This window comes from Tachypleus tridentatus, chromosome 9 (genome assembly GCF_004210375.1).
Source record: "Tachypleus tridentatus isolate NWPU-2018 chromosome 9, ASM421037v1, whole genome shotgun sequence".
Classification (NCBI taxonomy): domain Eukaryota; kingdom Metazoa; phylum Arthropoda; class Merostomata; order Xiphosura; family Limulidae; genus Tachypleus; species Tachypleus tridentatus.
This window is the reverse complement of record NC_134833.1, coordinates 128,664,064-128,684,912: the sequence shown is the minus strand read 5'-3', so window position 1 is coordinate 128,684,912 and position 20,849 is coordinate 128,664,064. Positions and strand designations below refer to the sequence as shown.

Below are 20,849 nucleotides of genomic sequence, written 5' to 3'. Positions count from 1 at the left end.
ATTTAATTTTGTAATTACCACAAAGCATTTTTTTAGAGCTACTAATTTTCTATTATATTATACTAATGCAGTGATAATGTGCTATTTGGATTTTATGTTATTCTTCTTAAATCCCAAAATTACATTTGTGAAGAGAAGACTGAAGGAAAAAATCATAAAATCCATCATAAACTCAATACAATGTGCACGAGTTTGTATACATGTCTGCACACAAAGTATTCATATAACATATCAATTTAGTAAGTGAATCTTCACAGAATTTGGTATACTGTAACTAAACATTGGAATTCTTTTGTACACAAAAAATCAAAATTTTTAATTATTATTCTTTTACTAAAGATTTGTTTGTGAATATATCAAATTGCTTCTTTACTAGTCAGAACTAAAGTGATTTTTATGTCATGATTTAAAATACTATTCTTTGTTCCAAAATTTTCAGGTTTCTTTTGTATAATCTTTAAAAACCCCTAAATACTTTTCAAACATGTTTCCAGCAAAATTAAATCTTAGTTATATGACAAACAATTCCCAAAATATGACAAAAAAAAGGTTAGTTGTCAAATTAGAAATAAAGTAAATGTGCCTTTTTATCATTATTATTGGTCAAAGTTTCAAAGTAACTCATCAGTTTGAACTGCTAACAATTTCATGTTGATTTTCTGTTTCTTTTACCTCCAACAACTAAAGTAGAATGCCATAGAATAAATAAATCATTGTCTGTTTCATTAGACTGTTTACAGAACACCAATGTAATGCAATATCACTGAAAATATGTGAGAAAAGTTAATCAAGTCAACCCCTCTTCCTTCCCAGATCAGGATGTCTAATGGACTTGGATAATATATGCCTAAATGTTTTCTTGAAAAGTTCGGAGTAATCAAACTGAACTTAGAATCAGTAAAAACATTTATTACAACCACAGGATATGTAATTTAATGGCTTACATATGTAACATACATTGTTCACGTCAAACTTATTAAAGTAACAACACTACGTCAAACTTATCAGAACTTATATGTAGTTTGGTATCAATACAATAAACACTGCAATTCTTTTAATAATAGTAATTATATTGGAGTGTTTAGAATTTAGGGATGTACAAAGATTATTTGAAGACATGATGACAAAATCCTATTTCCCTTTTTAGCACCTTTGTCAACCTATAAAATAACTCAGGTTTCAGTGTTACTTATCACAATTTAGTTTTGGGAGTATTATAATTCTAGTCTTCTTTGGAAAACATTCTTACTTAAATTGTTGTCCATTTACTGTTTCTGTTGTGTGTTTACTGAATATTGTTCACATTCTTTAGCTGAAAAATGTGAACAACTTTGTGCAACTGTCCATTTGTTCCAATTCTGATGATACATTGTGAGTAAATATCCGTACAGATTTATATACGAGGTTGTACAACTTTTCAATGCTTTATTTTACTGTATATTTATAAAGGTTTATAAAGAAATAACTTGTAAACTTCCCAATGTTTCATCATTTGCTTTCACTTTACCCCAGTTTAGACAATTAGAAAAAACAAGCTTAGTAGTCTTGGGGTTAGTAATAGCCATGGTTGGATAAGCTGATTAGTGGAGACAGCATCATCATCCAAGGTCAAATCCAGTTCAGCCAGTTACATCTGGTTATGAAGGCCAAAAGGTACAATAGAAGACAGTTTATTCTGAAAAATCATGGCTCACCGAGGAAGGAAAACACAACCCCGAGGTGAGATGCTGTCAGGGTCCAATAAAAAGGGAAACAAGTCACTTCAGTACAAAGAAAACTGCCAAAGGGTGATTGCATCGGCAAGTTTCAGAAATGTTTCTGGTAAGGAGACGTATACAGGGTGGTAAGAATCAATCAAATCCTTAATGTAATCTATATTTGAATGAAAACTCCGACAGTTCCATTATATAAAAGTGGCCATTGTTATTTATGTGGTTGAGCATAGGATAGGGAGAACTTTTGTTTTCAACCACGTTTTTCTTCTTTATTGGACAGAGGTCTATTGACCTCCATAATTCATGCCCTGGGTCAAGTAGGCAGGTCTTTGTCTGTAGATAAAGATTTCAGTGACTGAAGTCATGTATGAATAATCATTTTGCATCTCAGGGGCAGAAGAGAATGGACCCAAGGAAACACCCAAAGCCAAATGAAGTGGTCCAGAGCAGTCACTGGAAGGAGCAGCAGGGACAGAAATGAAAGTAAACTTAGATTTGTCAACTCTTATTTACATAAGTCAAAATACTCTTCAGATGTTTTGCAAACAACTCTGCTGGAGGCATGGAGAGACCTGTCTGCACTCCCATTGTGACAGTGAAACAGAACGCAGCAGCATGTACCCAAGATGGAGTTATGGACAATAATTTTCCAGCCTCTGGGTAGGAAATATTGTTTATACTCTTCAGGCATTGCACCTCTTTCTCCTCCACCCACTTAGGGCAAAAAATAGAGTAAGAGGGGTGTGTGAACCACTACAGTTAACACAGATTGGTTCTAGTTTGCACTTGTACCTGTCGTGGTCTTTACTACCACAACAAGCACAAGATAAAGAACCATGACATGATGTCTTCGAGTGACTGAACCACTGATATTGGAAGCATGAAATGGTTGGGAATGTATGACCATACCTTACAGTTCAGATAACCTTCTCTGACTGTAGCAGGAGAACACGGTGATGTAAACACCAATATCAAAACATCACTAGACATAATTCCATCTCTGCAAATGTAGATTTGGTGTACTGCAAAAATGCCTTTGCTGGAGAAATCAGTGAAGACCTCCAACTCTAGAATATTCTTTAATTCCCTCTCAACTATAACTCCTATGGAAGAATTTAAAGTTGCATTAGAAGTAACCTCGATGGGTATACCCCCAGTGGCTTTCAACTTCAAAGGAGTTTGGTATGTTGTGGTGAAGATGTTTCTACCAAAATGTCCACAGAGCATAACTTCTATACTGACTTGGGGGAGCCAGCAACCACCTCTAATCCCTTTTGAATAAAAAATGGGAGACACCTACTCTAAGAATTTCTCAGATAAGGAATTCATAATTAGAAATTGAGGTACAGAATCTGACTGTGATGGTAATTATACAACAGTCGTCTATGCATGGTAGTTTCCCGATAATCTGTTTTTTTTTTCAATTTTTTCATTTGTATTTATTTTTTTCATGAATAGAGATAGCCAAAATAAAGGCAATACATTCCAGTGCCCATTGACCCCATCCATCATAGAACTCTACAAGAAGACACACTACAATGCCAAACAAGGGCACTGCAGTAACACCAGGATTTTGTTGAGCACTATACCCAAACACTAGCAGACACAATGTCCACAACACCAACTGAGAATGTCCAGCATTGGTACTAAGTTGACCCTAACCGAAAGGACCAGCCAAATGACCTGGGGGGCCAACCCCAAACCTGTCTGTCTATACATGAATTCAAGGCCAAAGTGGAGTGTCAGGGTTAGAAGCCTCAATCACCAGGATCCCCTCCTATACTTCACAGGTCACCATGTATGACAAACACATGGGTGGATGCTTAGATCCCAGAAGAGGTGAACTGAGAGTACAGAACCTTCTCTGAGAGGTCCCCCTCACCACATACAGGAATGCACCTCGAGGGGTAAAAGATTTACTCTTCCTTCTCTGCAGTTCTTTTACAGACATTGTGGATATGAAGCTTAAACAACCTGTTTATACAAATTACAATTAGAATAATTGCAGTGGGTGATATTTCAGCATATTGGTCAAATATGAACAAGTTTGTTATTTTAAAAAAAGTTGCATCTAACTCTGCATAATTTAAACAGTTATAAACACTAAATATATAAAACCAGGACATCAATTTAAATTGGAAATCTTATTTTTGAAAGAAATCTAAATTGCACAAATTCATTTGGTTACCATGTAAATTATTAACAAAATTATGTAGTAACCATATTTGGTAATTTAAGTGTTCTCTTATTTGTAGGAAATTAATTGGAAGTTATTATGTTTACAAAAAAACACACCAAAAAAACATACCTCTTCTCCTTTAAACTTTACTAGGGTATAAAGAATAGTTTTCACAGTTCGAATTGGAGTGTCTGATGATCTGTCTCTCCAGTATGATGATGGATAAGTTTTCAAGAAAACATGAAGATCCAAAAGAATTCTGTCTATATTGAGTTCATTTATGTACTGAGACATCATCCTCAACATCTTCCACAAACACTTGGAAGAAAAAAGTAACACACACACATGTATATATATCCAATACCACTGAACAAACTAGTAATTATTACAGTAAAGGTCTATACAAATTCCCTGTGTTACTATGTAATTCCTAGCTTATAACTGAACAGAAAGCCAAACAAATCATTGTTGCTAGTAAACATTATACAAAGTTCTACAAATATATCCGTTAAAAAAAACAACAGAGATTAAGTGTAAAATGCACACATCTTTTAACTTACATATATACTAGATCTTACCTTCATCACCAGCTCAGTATACCTGTCAGAAGTATTCATACTCCCTACACAGTCATGTAGCAGCTTAATGAGGGCACTGTCAAGACATATAAGGCACTTAGTAACACAAATATCAAAGTGAGTTTATTTTCATCGTTATCATCAATACCTTAAGAGATTTGATGCAGTGGAAAAAATAAATTTGTCATTCTTTCAAAGTTATATCAAGCATACTAGCAATATAAAATTAATGTGCTTATTATTTAAAATTTAAAAAATATATACATACAAAAATTTAAAACTTGTTTCCAACATCTCAGTAAAACATTAACAAGAAACCCAAATTATGATGATACAATTAGAGTATACAAACAGAACTGCAAAGCACAAGTATTTATTTTTTCCTTTATTATTGAATGAAATCAAAGGTTGCACAGTAACATTTTTTCAAAACAAAGTTAAATGTGCATTATGTGTGTAACTTGAATCAATACAATATTTCATTATACTAAATTATAGAAACAACAGTTTTAACAATCACAAAATGGATATATCTAAAAATACAAAATAAATTACTTTATATGCATTTTATTTATTTACAAAAAAATTCTATATTCATGTTCATTAGTTTTATTTATTCTAAAGAACACATAACATGTTAAATATAAAACTTAAACTTGCAGACCAAATGACTTAAGACTATGAATGAAACATGCCTCATAACATGAGTTGGGTTAGAGCGTTGAAGGATCCTAACAATGAGTAAGTTGATTGCACGAACAACTTGAGGACCTTCTTGTAGTTCGTTCAGCCTGGTGTCCAACATGACAGTAACTAAATGCGGGACAAGATCTCGCAGTACGTCACGGCTGGCACGCTTTGCAAGGTTCTTGTGCTCAAACAACTATAAACAAGTATATTTTTTTTAATGTACTTTGTATTTTTTTTAGCAGCTCAAATATTTCTCTCATATTAATTATATCTTTTCTAAGACTTCTGTAAATTATCCTCTAAACATTTCAAATTATTTAATAACAATTAATCATTGCTATTGGATATCCTAACCTTTAGAAAATTCCTGTAAATATAAACTCTCAAGTCTGGCCTGATTTTTCAAACAAGCATATATTAAAAGAAAACTACTAGTATTTTGATAATCACTTGTGGATTCTTCATAGTTAATATTTCCTTAAATCTTATATTTTGATTGCTCTGAAACTGTTTGTATTTATAAGTTCTTTTCATCTGCAGTCCCATCACATGCTTGGTTAGGTTTCTGGAGTTTCTGAAAAGTTCCACAATTAGGATTCCTATTCTCTTTTATACACTGCTCTAAATTATACATAGTCAACCTAACAATCTTACCAACATCAAGGACTAACATACTGATAAACAATGCGAGATTGTTGTAGTTTACTGATTCTATACTTTAAGAAAGTTCTTTGTTACCAATACTGATTTTAAAGCCACACATTCACTGAAACGTGAAGACAGTTTGATTTCTGAAAACATACTTGTCTATAACCATACACGAGAGAATATAGAATTACAGTTTTGTAACATTGCACCTTACTTTGAGGTGTGTATACACCACTCACGAAACATTTCAAAACGTTAAGCAAAAACACTAAAACATTTAACATTTTTTGCACATTTCTTTATAAAAATAATGGTTACAGGAAATATACTAAGTTCTATAAGATGAAACAAAACCTTACATTTAAGAGGTGTAAAACCATCCATATAAATGAACCTCATAGGTGTTGATTTACAATATATTTTAATCACCAACTATTAACTTTTCAGCAAATATTAGGATACAGATATAAATTATCCTTTTGTTGTAGAATGAATACAGATTACAACACAAAAGCACAAATGTTTAGTTTAAAAAGCTTAAAATGTCATAACATTATACATTTATATATATTTATGTTGATCTTTAAGCCCTGCTTGGCTCATTTTATAGAAGTTAAAATAACATGGTTCATGTTACTAAATCCAAGAATATAAAACTGAACTTTACAAATCTTGGATGTCTTACTGGAGTAATATTTTGTAAAATACAGTCATATTTCAGTTAAAATACATTATATATGTTTGTACATTATTACTATTTATAAATAAATTCTTAAGCTTACTTTTTCTTAAAACATAGAACACTAAAGAAGTATAGAAAATAATCATCTCTTCTAGTTATAAACTTTGTATTCATTTGCTGCTTGTAAGTTTCCATTCTAAAATTTATAAAATTTCACAAGTGGAGAACTTAAAATAATTCATTTTTAGGTTTAATGTATATATTTGAAATATACAAAAATATCAACTACTATATCAATACCACAAAAGTTCACTATAACTTATAAATCTCAGTTAATAGGGTTAAATGCCAAAATCTAAAATAGACAAATTTGGCTTTTTTTGTCCAACTGTAAATTCAATACAAGAAAATACAAGGATGTTGCTTAGATATTCTAGGAATAACTTTATATTTTTGTTTCTTAAAAATGGCACAGATATAAGCTTACCTATGATATTTTACGAGGTTCAAAATCAGTTATTCAACCAGTTTTTCATGAAAACAAAGTTTTGCTAAACTAGACACAAATTTGAGGCAACAGCAATACCACCACATATATACTGTTATGAAATTTATAACATAATTCAAAACTATTGCTTTAACCCTTTCACGACAAGCTTGGTAAATATACACCAGTTCGTCTACATATTTGGACACATTACGTATTTGCACTAACTTTTGATACAGCATATCTTCACAAAATTTGGTATACTCTTAGTAAAGATCAAGTTTTTTTTAACACAACAAAAATCAGATTTTTAATTAAATATTTTTACTAAAGATTTGTTTGTGAAAATAGGGTCTATTTCTTTACAAGTTGAGTGCAAAGTGATTTCATGTTACAAGTAAAAAATATTCTTTGTCCTAAAAATCTCAAATGGGTAATATCTAAAATCTCCTAAATACATTTCAAATGTTTGTTTTCGATAAGACTTATTTTCTATATTCTAACTAGGTGGGGTCTGTCACTTGATCAATTTCATAACAATCACAACAAAATTAGGAAATAAATATAAATTATGCTTTTTTACACTAGAATGACTACATATAATATGAAAATACAAATGTTTAGTCCAAGTAGCTGAAGTCTTATAATGCAATATTTTTTTCATATTCTATTGACTTTCCAGTCATGCCTAGCTAACATTACATAACTTGCACTGATGCAGTGCACACACACTCGTGTCATGTATTCAATAATATAAAACTGACCTTCAGTCTTCCCTGTCTTTGCTGTGTTAGAGAAGTGGTATCTTGTAATATAGTCACATTTCAATTATCATACATATGTATGTATATAAAAATAAATTATCAAATTTATTTTTTCTTAAAATTCAGAACAATAAATCTAGAAATAAAGCAAACAATTCTCTTCCTGCCATGACTTTTGTACTCGGTTGCTGCTGGACATAGGTTGCTAAGCCTTTTAAAATTTTGCACATGGAAGATACCAAACAAAAATTTTTTTAAGATTTTATATACATATGCACAAACAGATGAATAACCAAAAAATCATAAATAACCATACTGATACTACAAAATTCCACTATAATTTATAAAGCTTAGTAACAAAGATGTATTTATATTTAAGATGTGTTCTTTTAATAATTACTTTTAAATTAAGAAATTAACTCATAAAGCTTGAATTATCTACATTTCAATTCAAAACATGCTGACAAATTCATAATATAATAGTCCAATAAACTGGTTGTGAAAGGGTTAAATGGAAAATTAATTTGATATGAATATTTTAGTAAAAGATATATACCACAATGAGAACCAATAAGTCTTGTATCTTTCATTGCTCAAAATTCAAGAACATGTAACTGCACTGCTGTCTCTTGTTTTTGCAGACCAAAAAAAAGCATCTTAAATTTAAGTTCTTCCCTTATACTGCAATTACTTTACTTACAAAATATCTATTCAAAACACTACATGTATTTCCTTCATCTACTTTAAGTGTAACTATCTTTATTTTGACTTGAAAATGATTAATAGCACCAACTTCTGTTACTCAGTTACATAACATTTTATTTAAAGTTAATAAAAATCATGATAATGAGTTTTACAATTCTCTCATAAACAAACCAAAATTCTTTACTTTCTGATGTAAGTCAAAGAAAGAAGCTTCATGCAAAAGCTCAGGATGTAACTCATTCTTTTCCATTTAAGATACTTTTCCTACTTTCTGAAGATTTTTAAAATATTTTTCCATTATGATAACCATAATGTAAATATTTTCATTGCATAGTTTAATTTTTAAAAAGAAAAATCAAGAAAAGATTGTACAACATTATGTTTGTAAATACCATACAATATTCAGTTCTAAGAATAGTTTGCTTTATTTGTATTTTTCATGTATTAAACCCCAAAAGTAGTTTTAAAATTTGATAATGATAACCAAAAACAAATTAATCACACTGTAGATTTAGAAAGAGCCAACTGGATATCATTTTTTAGAGTTTATTATATCACTATTGCCTATCATATCATATGACAAAGAAATGCAAAATGTGAAACATTTTAAGAAACTTTATTGTATAACAGCTTGACATTTTAAAATGTTTCATAAATTATTTCAACACACTTTATTAAGCTAAAATTGTCATTATACATCACTCTTAATTTATAGGTAAAACAGTTTGAGGATAGTTTGATTTCAAAATATTTGTTTTATTTTTCAATCTTAATAGTGTAGCTTTAAAACTAGTGTTGAAAAGAATACCTTTAAGATAACAGACAGAAATGAGATAAACACTTTTACATTGTTACCACTGTCTGTTTTTGAAGTGCACAAGCTTAAGTTTAGTGAACTATGCATCATCAGAGCATCATATACACGAGTATTTGAAATATAATGCTGGTAATACTTCAATCATTTACAGATATTTAGACTAATAATCTGATGGGAATGCAAATAAAAAGGGTTTTGAAATTATATTTAGTTCTAAGAATGAAGAGAATGCAAGAACCATGTATACTTGAGCTATCAAGAAAAAGGGACTACAGATTGATACTAATTAAACAGCAATGAACATCTCTTTTCCAACGTTTGATCATTACCGAGACTAGTGTAACTGTGACGCATCGGTAGAGCTTGATTACATCTGCCTTACATATATTGTCATCTCCCATGTGTTTGTTGTGGGCAAGGCGATACTGCAGAGCACCCATCAGAAGCAGCTGATCAACCCTAGATCCCAGCACAGACTCTGCTTTGTCATCCTGTCGCAGCACTTCTTCAACCTAAAGAAATAAACGGCAGCTTCCAGTGTTCTTAAAAACACACTTTCTAGAACCAAAAGCCAATTAAACTCATGATCATGGGCTTGAGTAACTTGTTGGAAGAATTGGTACACTTTGGCAAAATTTAAAAACATTGTGCACCAAAATAACAAAAAATAACCTATTACATGAAATAGTTAAAATAAAGTAATAAACCACATATAACCACAAATTTATATGAAAAAGTATATTACATTTTACAGCATTTTATAACAGCTATTGTCTTCCATGAAATAAACTTTAAAACTGAATTATTTCTTGTATAAAACAATCAGTTTGTACATATTTAGTTATATACTGAATAAAAATAATGCACCACATTGATATAGCAATATAATAGACACTCACCTGAGCAAATGCCTCAATAACGACAGGGATTTCTTGTGCTGCAAGTTGGGCCATAACTAAATTAAGAGCCATTGTTGCTTCTGCCGAGTTATTTACAAGTTTTACAGCTGAAGCTGGTGGGCTAAGTCTGACAAACAATAAGACTTGTCTAAAATTTATTTTTGTAAAAATTACCTTTCTACACCTTGAACTCACTAGTGACTAGTCATGTTAATAGTGGACTAACATTTCACATTTTGTAAACAAACTGGTAAAAGATTAGTTTCTCTTGTAATTGCTTTAGGCCAGTGGTTCCCAACCAGGGGTGCGAGATAACATTTGTTTTGGCCACCTTCACTTTTATTCTTAAATAAATAATTTCTGTGAGGGGTGCAAAAACATTAAATTTTTTTAGGGGTACAGAGCATGAAAAAGGTTGGGAACCACTGCTTTAGACCAATTGTTAAAAATTAAGGTAAGTCAGTCATATCCAGAGTAAAGGATAATATTTCCAAAAGACAAAGGAAAATATTAGATTCCCACAGAGAATTTTAGCACCATACACCACAATCACATAAATTTGTTTTTAAGAGGATCAAGTAAGGTTCAAGTAGTAGTTCCAGTTATAACTTCTTTACTTTTTGTTAATATCACAAACTTTTACTAACAGTATTTAAGTACATAAAATTAGTTAGAAACATGCTGGAAATTAATTTCATATTTTCAAAATGGTAAAAATAACTAAATATCAAGCAGAGTTAAAGGAAAAATTGAAAAGATGTGTTTACACCAGGCTTAAATACCTTGTTTGTGGGAGCTGAATATCTGGCAAATTGAGAATTTCATCAGCATTCACATTAACTGGTCCAGGAGCTTTATTCTCTGGTTCTGGTGACTTGAACATTTGTTCAATTTCATCATAATCTAAAGTCAGTGGTCCTGTAGATTTGGGCCGTGTCATAGGTGGTTTTCTATTTGCCCTGGATAATTATACAATTACATCTAAATGAACTAAGAGCACAAATGAAAAGAAAAAAAAAAAGTTTTTATAATCTATAGAGATTTCCAAGCAAAATAAATTTAAGCAGTTTTTTTCAATGTTTTAAAAACTTTTGAGAGTTCCATGTACCAAGTTGCATCTTTTCATAAGTTTTTTTTTTCTTTGCTCTGGATATTCATGCATCATTAAGTTACAGAAATTAAGCATAAATAAACAAACCTTTTATTTATAAATATATAAACTTCCAGATATCAAACACATTTTTGAAGGTTTTATGTACCAAGTTATAGATTGTTGTTGTTAACTCACTAAATGTCATTCTTACCCATGCACTGTATATGCAAGCATAATAAAGTATGCTTATATAATACATGTGCTATCTAAAGATAGAGCTAAGGAATAAAGATATTTGATACTTATTTGATTTCAATTAAAAACAGATAAATTTAGAGGTACAGTTTAATAAAACTACAATCATGCCAGCCTGAAGTAAGAAAGTGTCTTTTGTTTGACAAAAATATAAAAATGAAAACTATCCAACAGGTTTTTATGTTGTTTTCAGTGCTTAACTGCTTTTAAGTTCTATACTTTACATTAAAAAAAATTGATTTTATCACATCCATAATGATTTAATAAAATATTTATAATATGCATTTCAATTGCAGTAAGGTTAATTAAAATAGTTTGATAACAATTTAACATGTAAATTTATGAATCAAAAACTACAGGATGTTTGGAAAGTCACTGTGCAGTTTTGTAATTATATTTTATTCTGTCTATTTCAAGCCAGCAACTGTTAGCAGTGTTTAGAAACAAAATAAGAAGGTTCCAGGCCTGTATTGATGCCAACAGGGATCACTTTCAACATTGTTTATAATCATTATTCATATTTACCTCTTGTATTCTATATTGAAACATGTCTGTTAATAAATATATGAGTGCACAGTGACTTTCCAAACACCCTGTACAATCCTTATAATTCTTCTTTCATAAATGAATGAAAATTCACCAAATGTCAATAATTAGTCCCACCTTCTGATGACATCTACTGTGTCTGTTGTAGCTGCACCATGGGCATGAGGTGGTTGTACCTGTTTAGTAATTTGAGGAGAAACAGCAGCCACTTCCTGCTGTGGAGCTTCCCTACTTGGAGCATTGTTCCTGGTTCGAGCTGACCTTTTTATTCTTTCTTCTAACAAACTTTTGTCTTTGTCAGACAACTACAGAAGTACAAATTTCATACAGTTTGAAAAATAACCTCAAAAACTAAACAAACAATTAATAAAACAGGTACAAATACATATTGTAATACTTACAATCCTGTCAGCTTTATTTTATCACTTATTAAAATTAGTTTTGTTAATCAAAACAAACTTTAGTTTTTTGTTGTTGTTTTTTTTATATATTTTGGATTGGTGTTTGGAACATTAACTGCTTAACAGTACAGTTTTGGCCTAATATCTTCAAGACATTTTGCTACATATTCCCAAACTAAATTTGGGGGGAAGGGGGAAGCAAAGTACCTGAACTCGCAATTTGCACTTAGTAGTGAACCACTAATTAAAATTTTTAGACTAATAATGCCCATAATCAATTTATTTTATATTGCAATCCTGCAATTAAATATTTACTTACAAAAACTGTCTTTATGATACATTGTACTCTGATTATTCCTGTAGTGACAAAAATGTATTCTCTGTTACATTTTTTACTTTTTATTTAAAATCAACCACTCCCATAATAATAAAAAAAAACTGATGATTTAGAGATACACAGCACATCTTACATTAAACTAAATTGTTAAAAGTTTCACTGAATTAACTACAACAGTTTATGTATAACATTTTTCACATAAAGAAATTAATCAAATATGCTCACTAGCCCAATGGATACAGGTTCAAGTATTTTGCACCACCTGGTCATTATAATTGAAAGAAATTAATATATCTTCATGAAATTTAGCAAACTTTTAGTACAAATTAGACACCATTTGTTCACATAAAATCAGGTTTTTCTAGATTAAAATATAAGTCAATGTTTTATATTCTAAATGTAAAATGATTTATGGTTTATTCACTTAGAGTTTTCTTTCAAACTTAACTTACATAATCTCTAAAACTACTGCATATCAAATGTTTTTAAAATAACACTTTATATTTGATTGTTAGTTTCTCTACCCTTTTTTCTGTACAGACTCAGTTGATTTGATCAACCTTATAACCATCACAAAAAAATTCTAATAAACAATTTTTTTTAAAAATAAAATCCCTTCAGACTAACAGGAAAACTTTCTGCTTATCCTGCATAGTAGGAGTGCACATTTCATTGTAGTAGTCAATACAACACATCTATATACAAAAGTTTTACTAACAAGTTGCCTCAAAGTTTGACAGTATTCTTTGCAATTTACTATCTATATTACAAATATGGTCTTACGTACTTCACACATCAATTTTCAGGTTTGATCAACTAAATGTCAGCTGGTAATAAGTAAAATAAAATTAATAACAATTTTGTTCTTGTTTTGTTACTGTGAATGTAACATTTCTGATAATAAAACAATTAAAACAACATTTACACTCAGCACTCATCTTCCTTTAATTAATTTTTTTCAGATATACTTTATTAGAAATCCCGATTTGTTCTGTACAAAACTTCTGTTTACAGAAAGCTTACCAAATTTCATGACGATACCTAAATCATATAGTATTGGAGAACAATGATACAACTGTATCACAGCTTCACAATACAATACAATACTCAGACTAGTATATCACCACACCTTTATTGTATTGCCTTCTGAACAGCATGTTACTAATAATCCTGCAATACAAGAAATCAATTGCTCACTGAACACATAGCAATTTACCATAGTGAATGATGTAATACAAACTACTTGCAACCATGTTGTGAAAGTTACTATGTTTTTATCATATATTCTAATCTAACCTCACCTAACAAAAGTTTTTAATTTTTATATTTTAGTTAATTTTATAGTAATAATTGAATAAAAATTACATACAAAACTCTAGTACTTATGTTCAGCCTCTTATCTTTTGCTGTCAGCTAGCTGCTAACATTTAAGCTTAATGTTTGTTTTTGTAATGATGATACTAGAAAAATTAATTTTTACATACTTGAATAGACATAATTACACAAAATAATAACATTTACAAAGCAATCTTATAGCTATTATAATTTAACTAGCTTTCCAACTAAAGCATAAGTGCCTTAAGTAATTCCCTTAGTAAGTGGACCTGAACTGGATAATAGAATTCTTCAATCTGTACAAAAACAACAACTCTGAGAACAACACAACATTATACATCATATAATTCAGCTAATTAAAACCTTGTCTTTCTACTGGTTATGAATGATCTGATAAAACTTTAGAAAATGACTGGCAATTTGTAAAAGACAAGACATACTAGGTGGACATAGAAAGTGCATCTCATTTTCTAGTTTGTCTCCATAAGACTAAACACCATAAAAATTAGGCTATTTTAATAATATCTATATTATAATGAGAAATTATGTCAAACTTCGTCCATCAGAAAGTGATGTTACAAAAATCAGATGAACAAAATACAGCAGACACATGTTATGATTCTCATACAAGGGGAAATTAACTTACCTATGGAAAACAGATTTAATATATGGTTACAATCTGAACCAATATTGCATACTTCTCATACAGAGAATGATACAGAGTTCAATATTTACAACTCTGAAATGTTTTAATACATCTTCACAATAATTAATAACATTATGTTAAAAATTAAAGTATTTTGTACACAAAGAATGTAATTATTTTAATTAAAGATTATCTTGTACTTACTTGCTCTCGGACCCTGGATATTTGATTATTATCCTTAACCATTGGGCTACGAAGTGTTTAAAATTCAAAATACAGAAAATGTCCATACCTTAGAATTTTTCATCAAATTTTCTTGATTCATTTTCTTAATTAGAGGTCATTTTGTCACAAAACTTGTTTTATTTTCCTATCCTTTAGCATTATTACTCAACATAAACGGTATCCTCGACAGTGAGACTTTAGCAATTGTTAGAGTAAGCAAGCCTTTGTTTAAAGATTACAAGTATTTTGTACAAAATGGAAGAAATTATTTTAATTAAAGATGTTATTTTTTATTTGAAATATTTGCATTCAGAATATTTCAAGCATTATCATCAATGCATTGCTCAATGAAATGTTTAAAATTAAAGAAAAGCTGTACAAACCTTTTAATTTTTACCCTAGTCTTAAAGTTTTTTTGGTTATATTTTAAATCATTAAATTTTTACTTCACATATAGTTATCTTTGATGTTTTATCTTTCTTTCCTGTCATTATTACTTATTACAACACATCAACACCTATTCTTAAGCAGTATTAGGGTATCACAGACAGAGATACTTCAGCCTTTGTCAGAATGATGGGATATTTGCATACTACACCAAGTCTGATAAACAAGCCAGTTCGACTTGTGTTTAAAAAAAATTAACCTTTCTAATGTGTACTTTAAAACATATTAAGTAAAATATAAACATGAAGCTAAATAAAATGTAACTGTCTATGTAACATTTATAGGTAAAAACACTAAACAGCTAGCAGGATCACAAACAGAAACAATACTAAAAGCATTTCACATGTTCTGTTTGTAATTTTTCACACCAATGTTAATAACTGTTGGGAAAGAGTATTTCAAAATGTAGCTTTATGTTGGTTACAAACATCAAGGTCAACTAAGTATAACTGCCTGAAAAACTGCAACTGTATATGTAAAGTGGTTGTGGAATCTGGCAAGAGTCCCAATAAATTTTTCTGTTTTCTCCCATTATCCATGAAGGAACTTGAAAAGAGAATGCATAAGCAGAGCAATTAATCTAGATTATTTATATATATATATGGAAGTATTAGTGCATTCAAGTCATTCTCAACTTACAAAACTCAAACATTAACACACTGTGGAGTAATTAAGTCAAGTTTAAGACTTTTTTTAAAGTTTCTTTTGAAATAAAGCAATTAAAAATTGGATAATACAAACCTTGAATTATAATATAAATTTTAATGCTAATTTCATTGGTATACGTTGATAGTAAAACTGTTTTATTTCATTTTAAATGTAGTAATAAAAGTAACATCTGGTGACGTGCGATACAGCGGTGATAGTAATTGAGGTGTTAAAGGTGTAACAACGCTATCCAAATTGGGCTATGCTATGTGCAGACAAGAATATTTAATAAAACAAAACAAATATGCTAGAATAACAAAAATTATTCAGTTTGGATCCATAAAATAATGTACTTGAGCAAAGTAAAGAACTATTTGATGACTCACAATACGTTAATGCAACAATAACATCAAATCTTTACTGTTTCTCGTACCTGTCCAATATACTTGAAGACTTTTTCTCCTTCCAAATTGTATGCCTGAACTACACAGTTTAAAGCAGCATTTCTCACACTGTTGTCTCTGTCTGCTATCTGTCGTGCAACCTCTTTTAACGCAGCAGCTGGTGAAGGTTGGCAAATCCGTATTCCATACACTTCAATCATTGCTCCTAGTTCTTCCAGACACTCTACCAGCCAAAATATATTATACAATTAATGAGTGTCAATAGCTGTAGTTAACATTAGCAGGTTACAACATTAAACAAGTAACTACAGCAGTGTAACACAAAAGCATATTCATAAATATTGAATAATAAAAAACATTACAATCACAACATCATTTTTAAAACTTACACAAAATGTTGAAAGTTATGTTTATGAACGATAGGTTTATATAATACGTATATTTAAATATAAAAGTTAATTATCTCATGTATAGATGGAGCTACAATATTTCAAAACTTTTTAAAATGATTTATGTGAAATCTTAAGCCAATACATCTTCCTAACAAACTCCATTAGTTTTCAAACAGATTCACTAACGTGTATCTTATTCCACAAAGAAATTTTATAATGTGCTTTCAAAGATGTAAAGTTACGACCACACACACAACAAAAAAAAGCAAAGGTTTCAGCTCGGTTTAATGGTTTTATATGCAAATACAAAATACAATTTAAAATAAAATTATAAATTTTCTACACCAAGAAATGTCATACAATAATTAACCAAATCAAACTTACAAAAAATCAGAGAAAAGTATTAGTATTAAATTGATCCAAGTACCTGCTCTTTGTCGTGAATTCTTTGAAGGAAGTGCTTGCATGACATAATTAAACATTTTACTGGATGGATATACTTGACAGATAAGTTTTAGTATATCATGAACTCCCTTCCTAACTGCATCTTTAGGATCTCCAACCTACACACAGTAACTCATTTGTATTAACTGTTACAAATACACATATACCTGTAATACTCTATTTCATAACTTCCATATGTCTGGTTTCAATCATTAGATATACAAAGTAGTTTAAAGATAAAAATGCTTTCATTGCAATTTCATAAACCACACTATAAAAATCTATGTATTGCATTAAACAATTTATATTATACAAACAATACAATATAATAAAAATTAATTTTTGATATCTCAAATGTTTAAACTTACTGTTGGAAAATAAGCCTCCAATAATAAAGTGCAAGTTTCCTGAAAGAAAATACAAAGCTGGTTTGTCATTTATTACCTTCAACAGGAGATAAGGGATAAATGATGCTGCCTCTGATTCAAGAAGTCGATACCCTCTTGCAATCAAAATACTAAACAGCTGTTGAAGGTATTCTAACCCTTTGATCAAAACACTTGGGTTTGTGTCAAAAAACCTCAATGCCAGCCATTTCAAAATAAGATCCAAGTTGGCCACAGTGGCATCACTATTTGCTGCAAGACACTGAAAATATAAAAATAACATTCATGGTTAGCAAAATATTGTTAAGAGGATAAACTTGTCACAAAACTTGAACTAAACTCAAGTCATTAAAACATGCAACAAAGGCTGCAACTCAAGTAGTTCAAAAGGTCAACAGTCATCACCTGCAAGGCAAACTGAAATATTGTGTATAAACAATCTACAAAAACAAGTGTTACAATCAAAATTTATAAGAACAAGTGTATTATAAATATTTGGTATGAAAATTGATTGTATAATTCAAGTTTTAATTTTTTGTCAAAACACGTCTGACCTCCAACATCTCCACTTCAAAATGCTCTAACTTGTAAAATATGCTGCTACAGCAGGCAACCAGTTAGAAACGTTAACTAAATACATTAAACAATAAAACATCATAAATAATACAGCAACAAACAATAACTTATGACAAATCAAAAATTGGAATTTATTTTCCAATAATAACGGCAAGTTCCCAGAAATGGGTATTTCCTACCTACTAGATTAGGTGATAAATAAAATTTACCAACACTTTCCATCTCTAATTTTTCAAATTGTCTTGCTGATCAGATAGACATGCTTATAACAAAAACCATATTCTATTCTATTTTCAGACACACACTGTTCAATGTTTCTAACCAGGTTACTGTTATTAGAGGTTTCTCTTTCCTATATCAAACTAATCCTTCAGTATTCTGTAATACTATCAGTAATCTGGTATTTTATATGTTGTTTAATCAAATTTCTTATTTTTATATTTAACTAAGCCTTAATTATCACAGCCATTTCACATTTGTATAAAAAAAAATCTGTATTCTTTTCTGAAGTTTATTCACAGAAAAGACCACATGAAAAAAAAATCCAATTAAAAAAAGCTCTCAAAGAACATTACCAATTACTGTGTTTCTCCAATAATAAGACCTACCAAGAAAATAAGACCTAGTGTTATTTTTGGGGATAGTTTTAATATAAGCCCTACCCTTAAAATAAGCCCTAGTTAAGAGTGGCAGGAAGAGAAAAGAAATAAAAAAAAATTAATTTATTAATTAGTGTAATAGTTAGTTAATTAGTTTGTTTAAGTATTAATCAGTTAGTTTAATAGTTTAATAATAGTTTATTTTAAATGGTTAGTTTAATAGTTTTACTTTGTAACTTCATTTTTTTAATATATCAAAATAAGACATCCCCCGAAAATAAGCCCTAGTGTCATATTTTGGAGTGAAAATTAATATAAGCCCCGTCTTATTTTCGGAGAAACACAGTAATAACAAACCCTTAATATTATTAATAGCAACAGTAGAAAAGTGGACGTGAAATTCTCAGAATCACTGATCTTCCTTGAATAACTGGGTAAAAACCACATAATTAATGAGAACTGCAAAGCCAAAATCATTCATGAATTCTCCTAACCTCCTTAACTAAAGAGACTAAACACAATATACACCACTTAAACAACCTAAGTTTAAAACAAGTTCATGTACGGCTCTTTTTCTAATGAGCTTGGTTTTCAAATCTAAATATGGCCATTCTGTAGCAATCCTAACTCTGTTTCAGACTTAGGAAACATCTTATACTGAAAATAACATTCTTTTCAGGACACAGGCCCTAAGTATGTGATGGGCAGTCACTTCAAAGCAAAATATGTTGCATTACTGGGACATTGACTTGCCAGTGGAACAGACCACTGTATTTTTATACAGCATATTCAAGTTACAGAAATCATTCCAGTAAGAATGTGTGTGTTGAACCCCAGGTTTATTAACCACTTCTCATGGAACTTGATGGCTTCCTTCACTGATGTTTTATGATAAGATCACATGCATGATATGTAAAGACATTCTATAAAATTACATATCAGCTAAATTGTTAGGAAACATGTGGTATGCCTGCATACCTCAGACATACCACGATGGATGGAAGAGATGGTAATCCTGGTGAAACTAAAAAGCAAACACTAGAACACCCTTACCATAAAGTTTTACAAACTAATGTATACCTGAAATGTTAGAAAGTCAACAGAATTCTAAGACTAGAAAACCAGGTTGGAAAGAAAAGGATAATCAATCAGCTAGTACTACCTACCAAATACTATCCTATTAAAAATAATAGTGATAAGATTGAAGAGGATATATTTGTAATGCCTAGATGATAGTTGTAGAAAGAGAGGGAAAACAAAAGATTATAAGTCAATCTTATCATTTGATACCAACAAGGAAAAAAAAAAAAAAAAAAAAAAGACAACACAGCATAATCTTGTAATAAGTAATACTACTCTAAAGAATAAGAGATTAGTAACAGTTGATTAAAAAAACATACTATAAAATTAAAGGCCAAGAATGAAGAGAATTAGCACTAACAAAGTTTCCCCAACTGATAAAAATAATTTTAACAATGTTATCGACATGTTTACTTTGTAATGTAATTAAAAATTGTTTACACATTATGCATAATACAACTGACTTCAAGTTAATCAAAAAATACAGAAACAAATTTGCAAGTTCCTACAAAAAAATCATTTCTAAATTTCAACCCCCCCAACTGATAAAACTAAACATTAAAAACCAAAATAGATTTTGCATTAATAAAAATATATCAGATTTACCTCAATCATGGTATCAATAGCTTTAATATGGAATTTAAAGTCACTGTGGAAACAATTGATAACTAGGGTCCTTCCCCAGTTGGCTGTTATCATCTGATCTTTCAACTGCTGGTAGAATTCTTCCCTTGGAGAAGTGAAATTCCATTTTAAAACCTACATAATGCAGAAAAAGCTATTTATACATGGAAGTTAAACCTTCATTTAAAATCTAATGTTTCTTTGAAAAATACTTAACCATGGCTAGATTTATAAAACTCAAGTGTAG

At 30.1% G+C, this 20,849-nt stretch overlaps 1 protein-coding gene across 4 annotated transcripts in view; it reads right to left on the bottom strand.

Annotated features, from left to right (window-relative positions):
* Positions 1 to 20,849, bottom strand: part of msps (msps cytoskeleton-associated protein 5) — a 95,697-nt gene that overhangs the window by 5,500 nt on the left and 69,348 nt on the right. For all 4 annotated transcript variants that reach the window (XR_013014556.1, XM_076457191.1, XM_076457190.1 and 1 more), the window contains 11 exons: positions 20,585 to 20,737; positions 17,782 to 17,985; positions 17,321 to 17,456; positions 16,531 to 16,724; positions 12,176 to 12,363; positions 10,947 to 11,123; positions 10,165 to 10,291; positions 9,595 to 9,777; positions 5,168 to 5,355; positions 4,473 to 4,548; positions 4,024 to 4,212 (listed from right to left, as the gene is read on the bottom strand). Coding sequence is in view for 3 of the 4 variants with exons in the window: in XM_076457191.1 (XP_076313306.1) it covers positions 4,024 to 4,212; positions 4,473 to 4,548; positions 5,168 to 5,355; positions 9,595 to 9,777; positions 10,165 to 10,291; positions 10,947 to 11,123; positions 12,176 to 12,363; positions 16,531 to 16,724; positions 17,321 to 17,456; positions 17,782 to 17,985; positions 20,585 to 20,737 (1,815 nt within the window). In the remaining variant the exon portion in view is untranslated. The remainder of the gene's footprint in view (positions 1 to 4,023; positions 4,213 to 4,472; positions 4,549 to 5,167; positions 5,356 to 9,594; positions 9,778 to 10,164; positions 10,292 to 10,946; positions 11,124 to 12,175; positions 12,364 to 16,530; positions 16,725 to 17,320; positions 17,457 to 17,781; positions 17,986 to 20,584; positions 20,738 to 20,849) is intronic.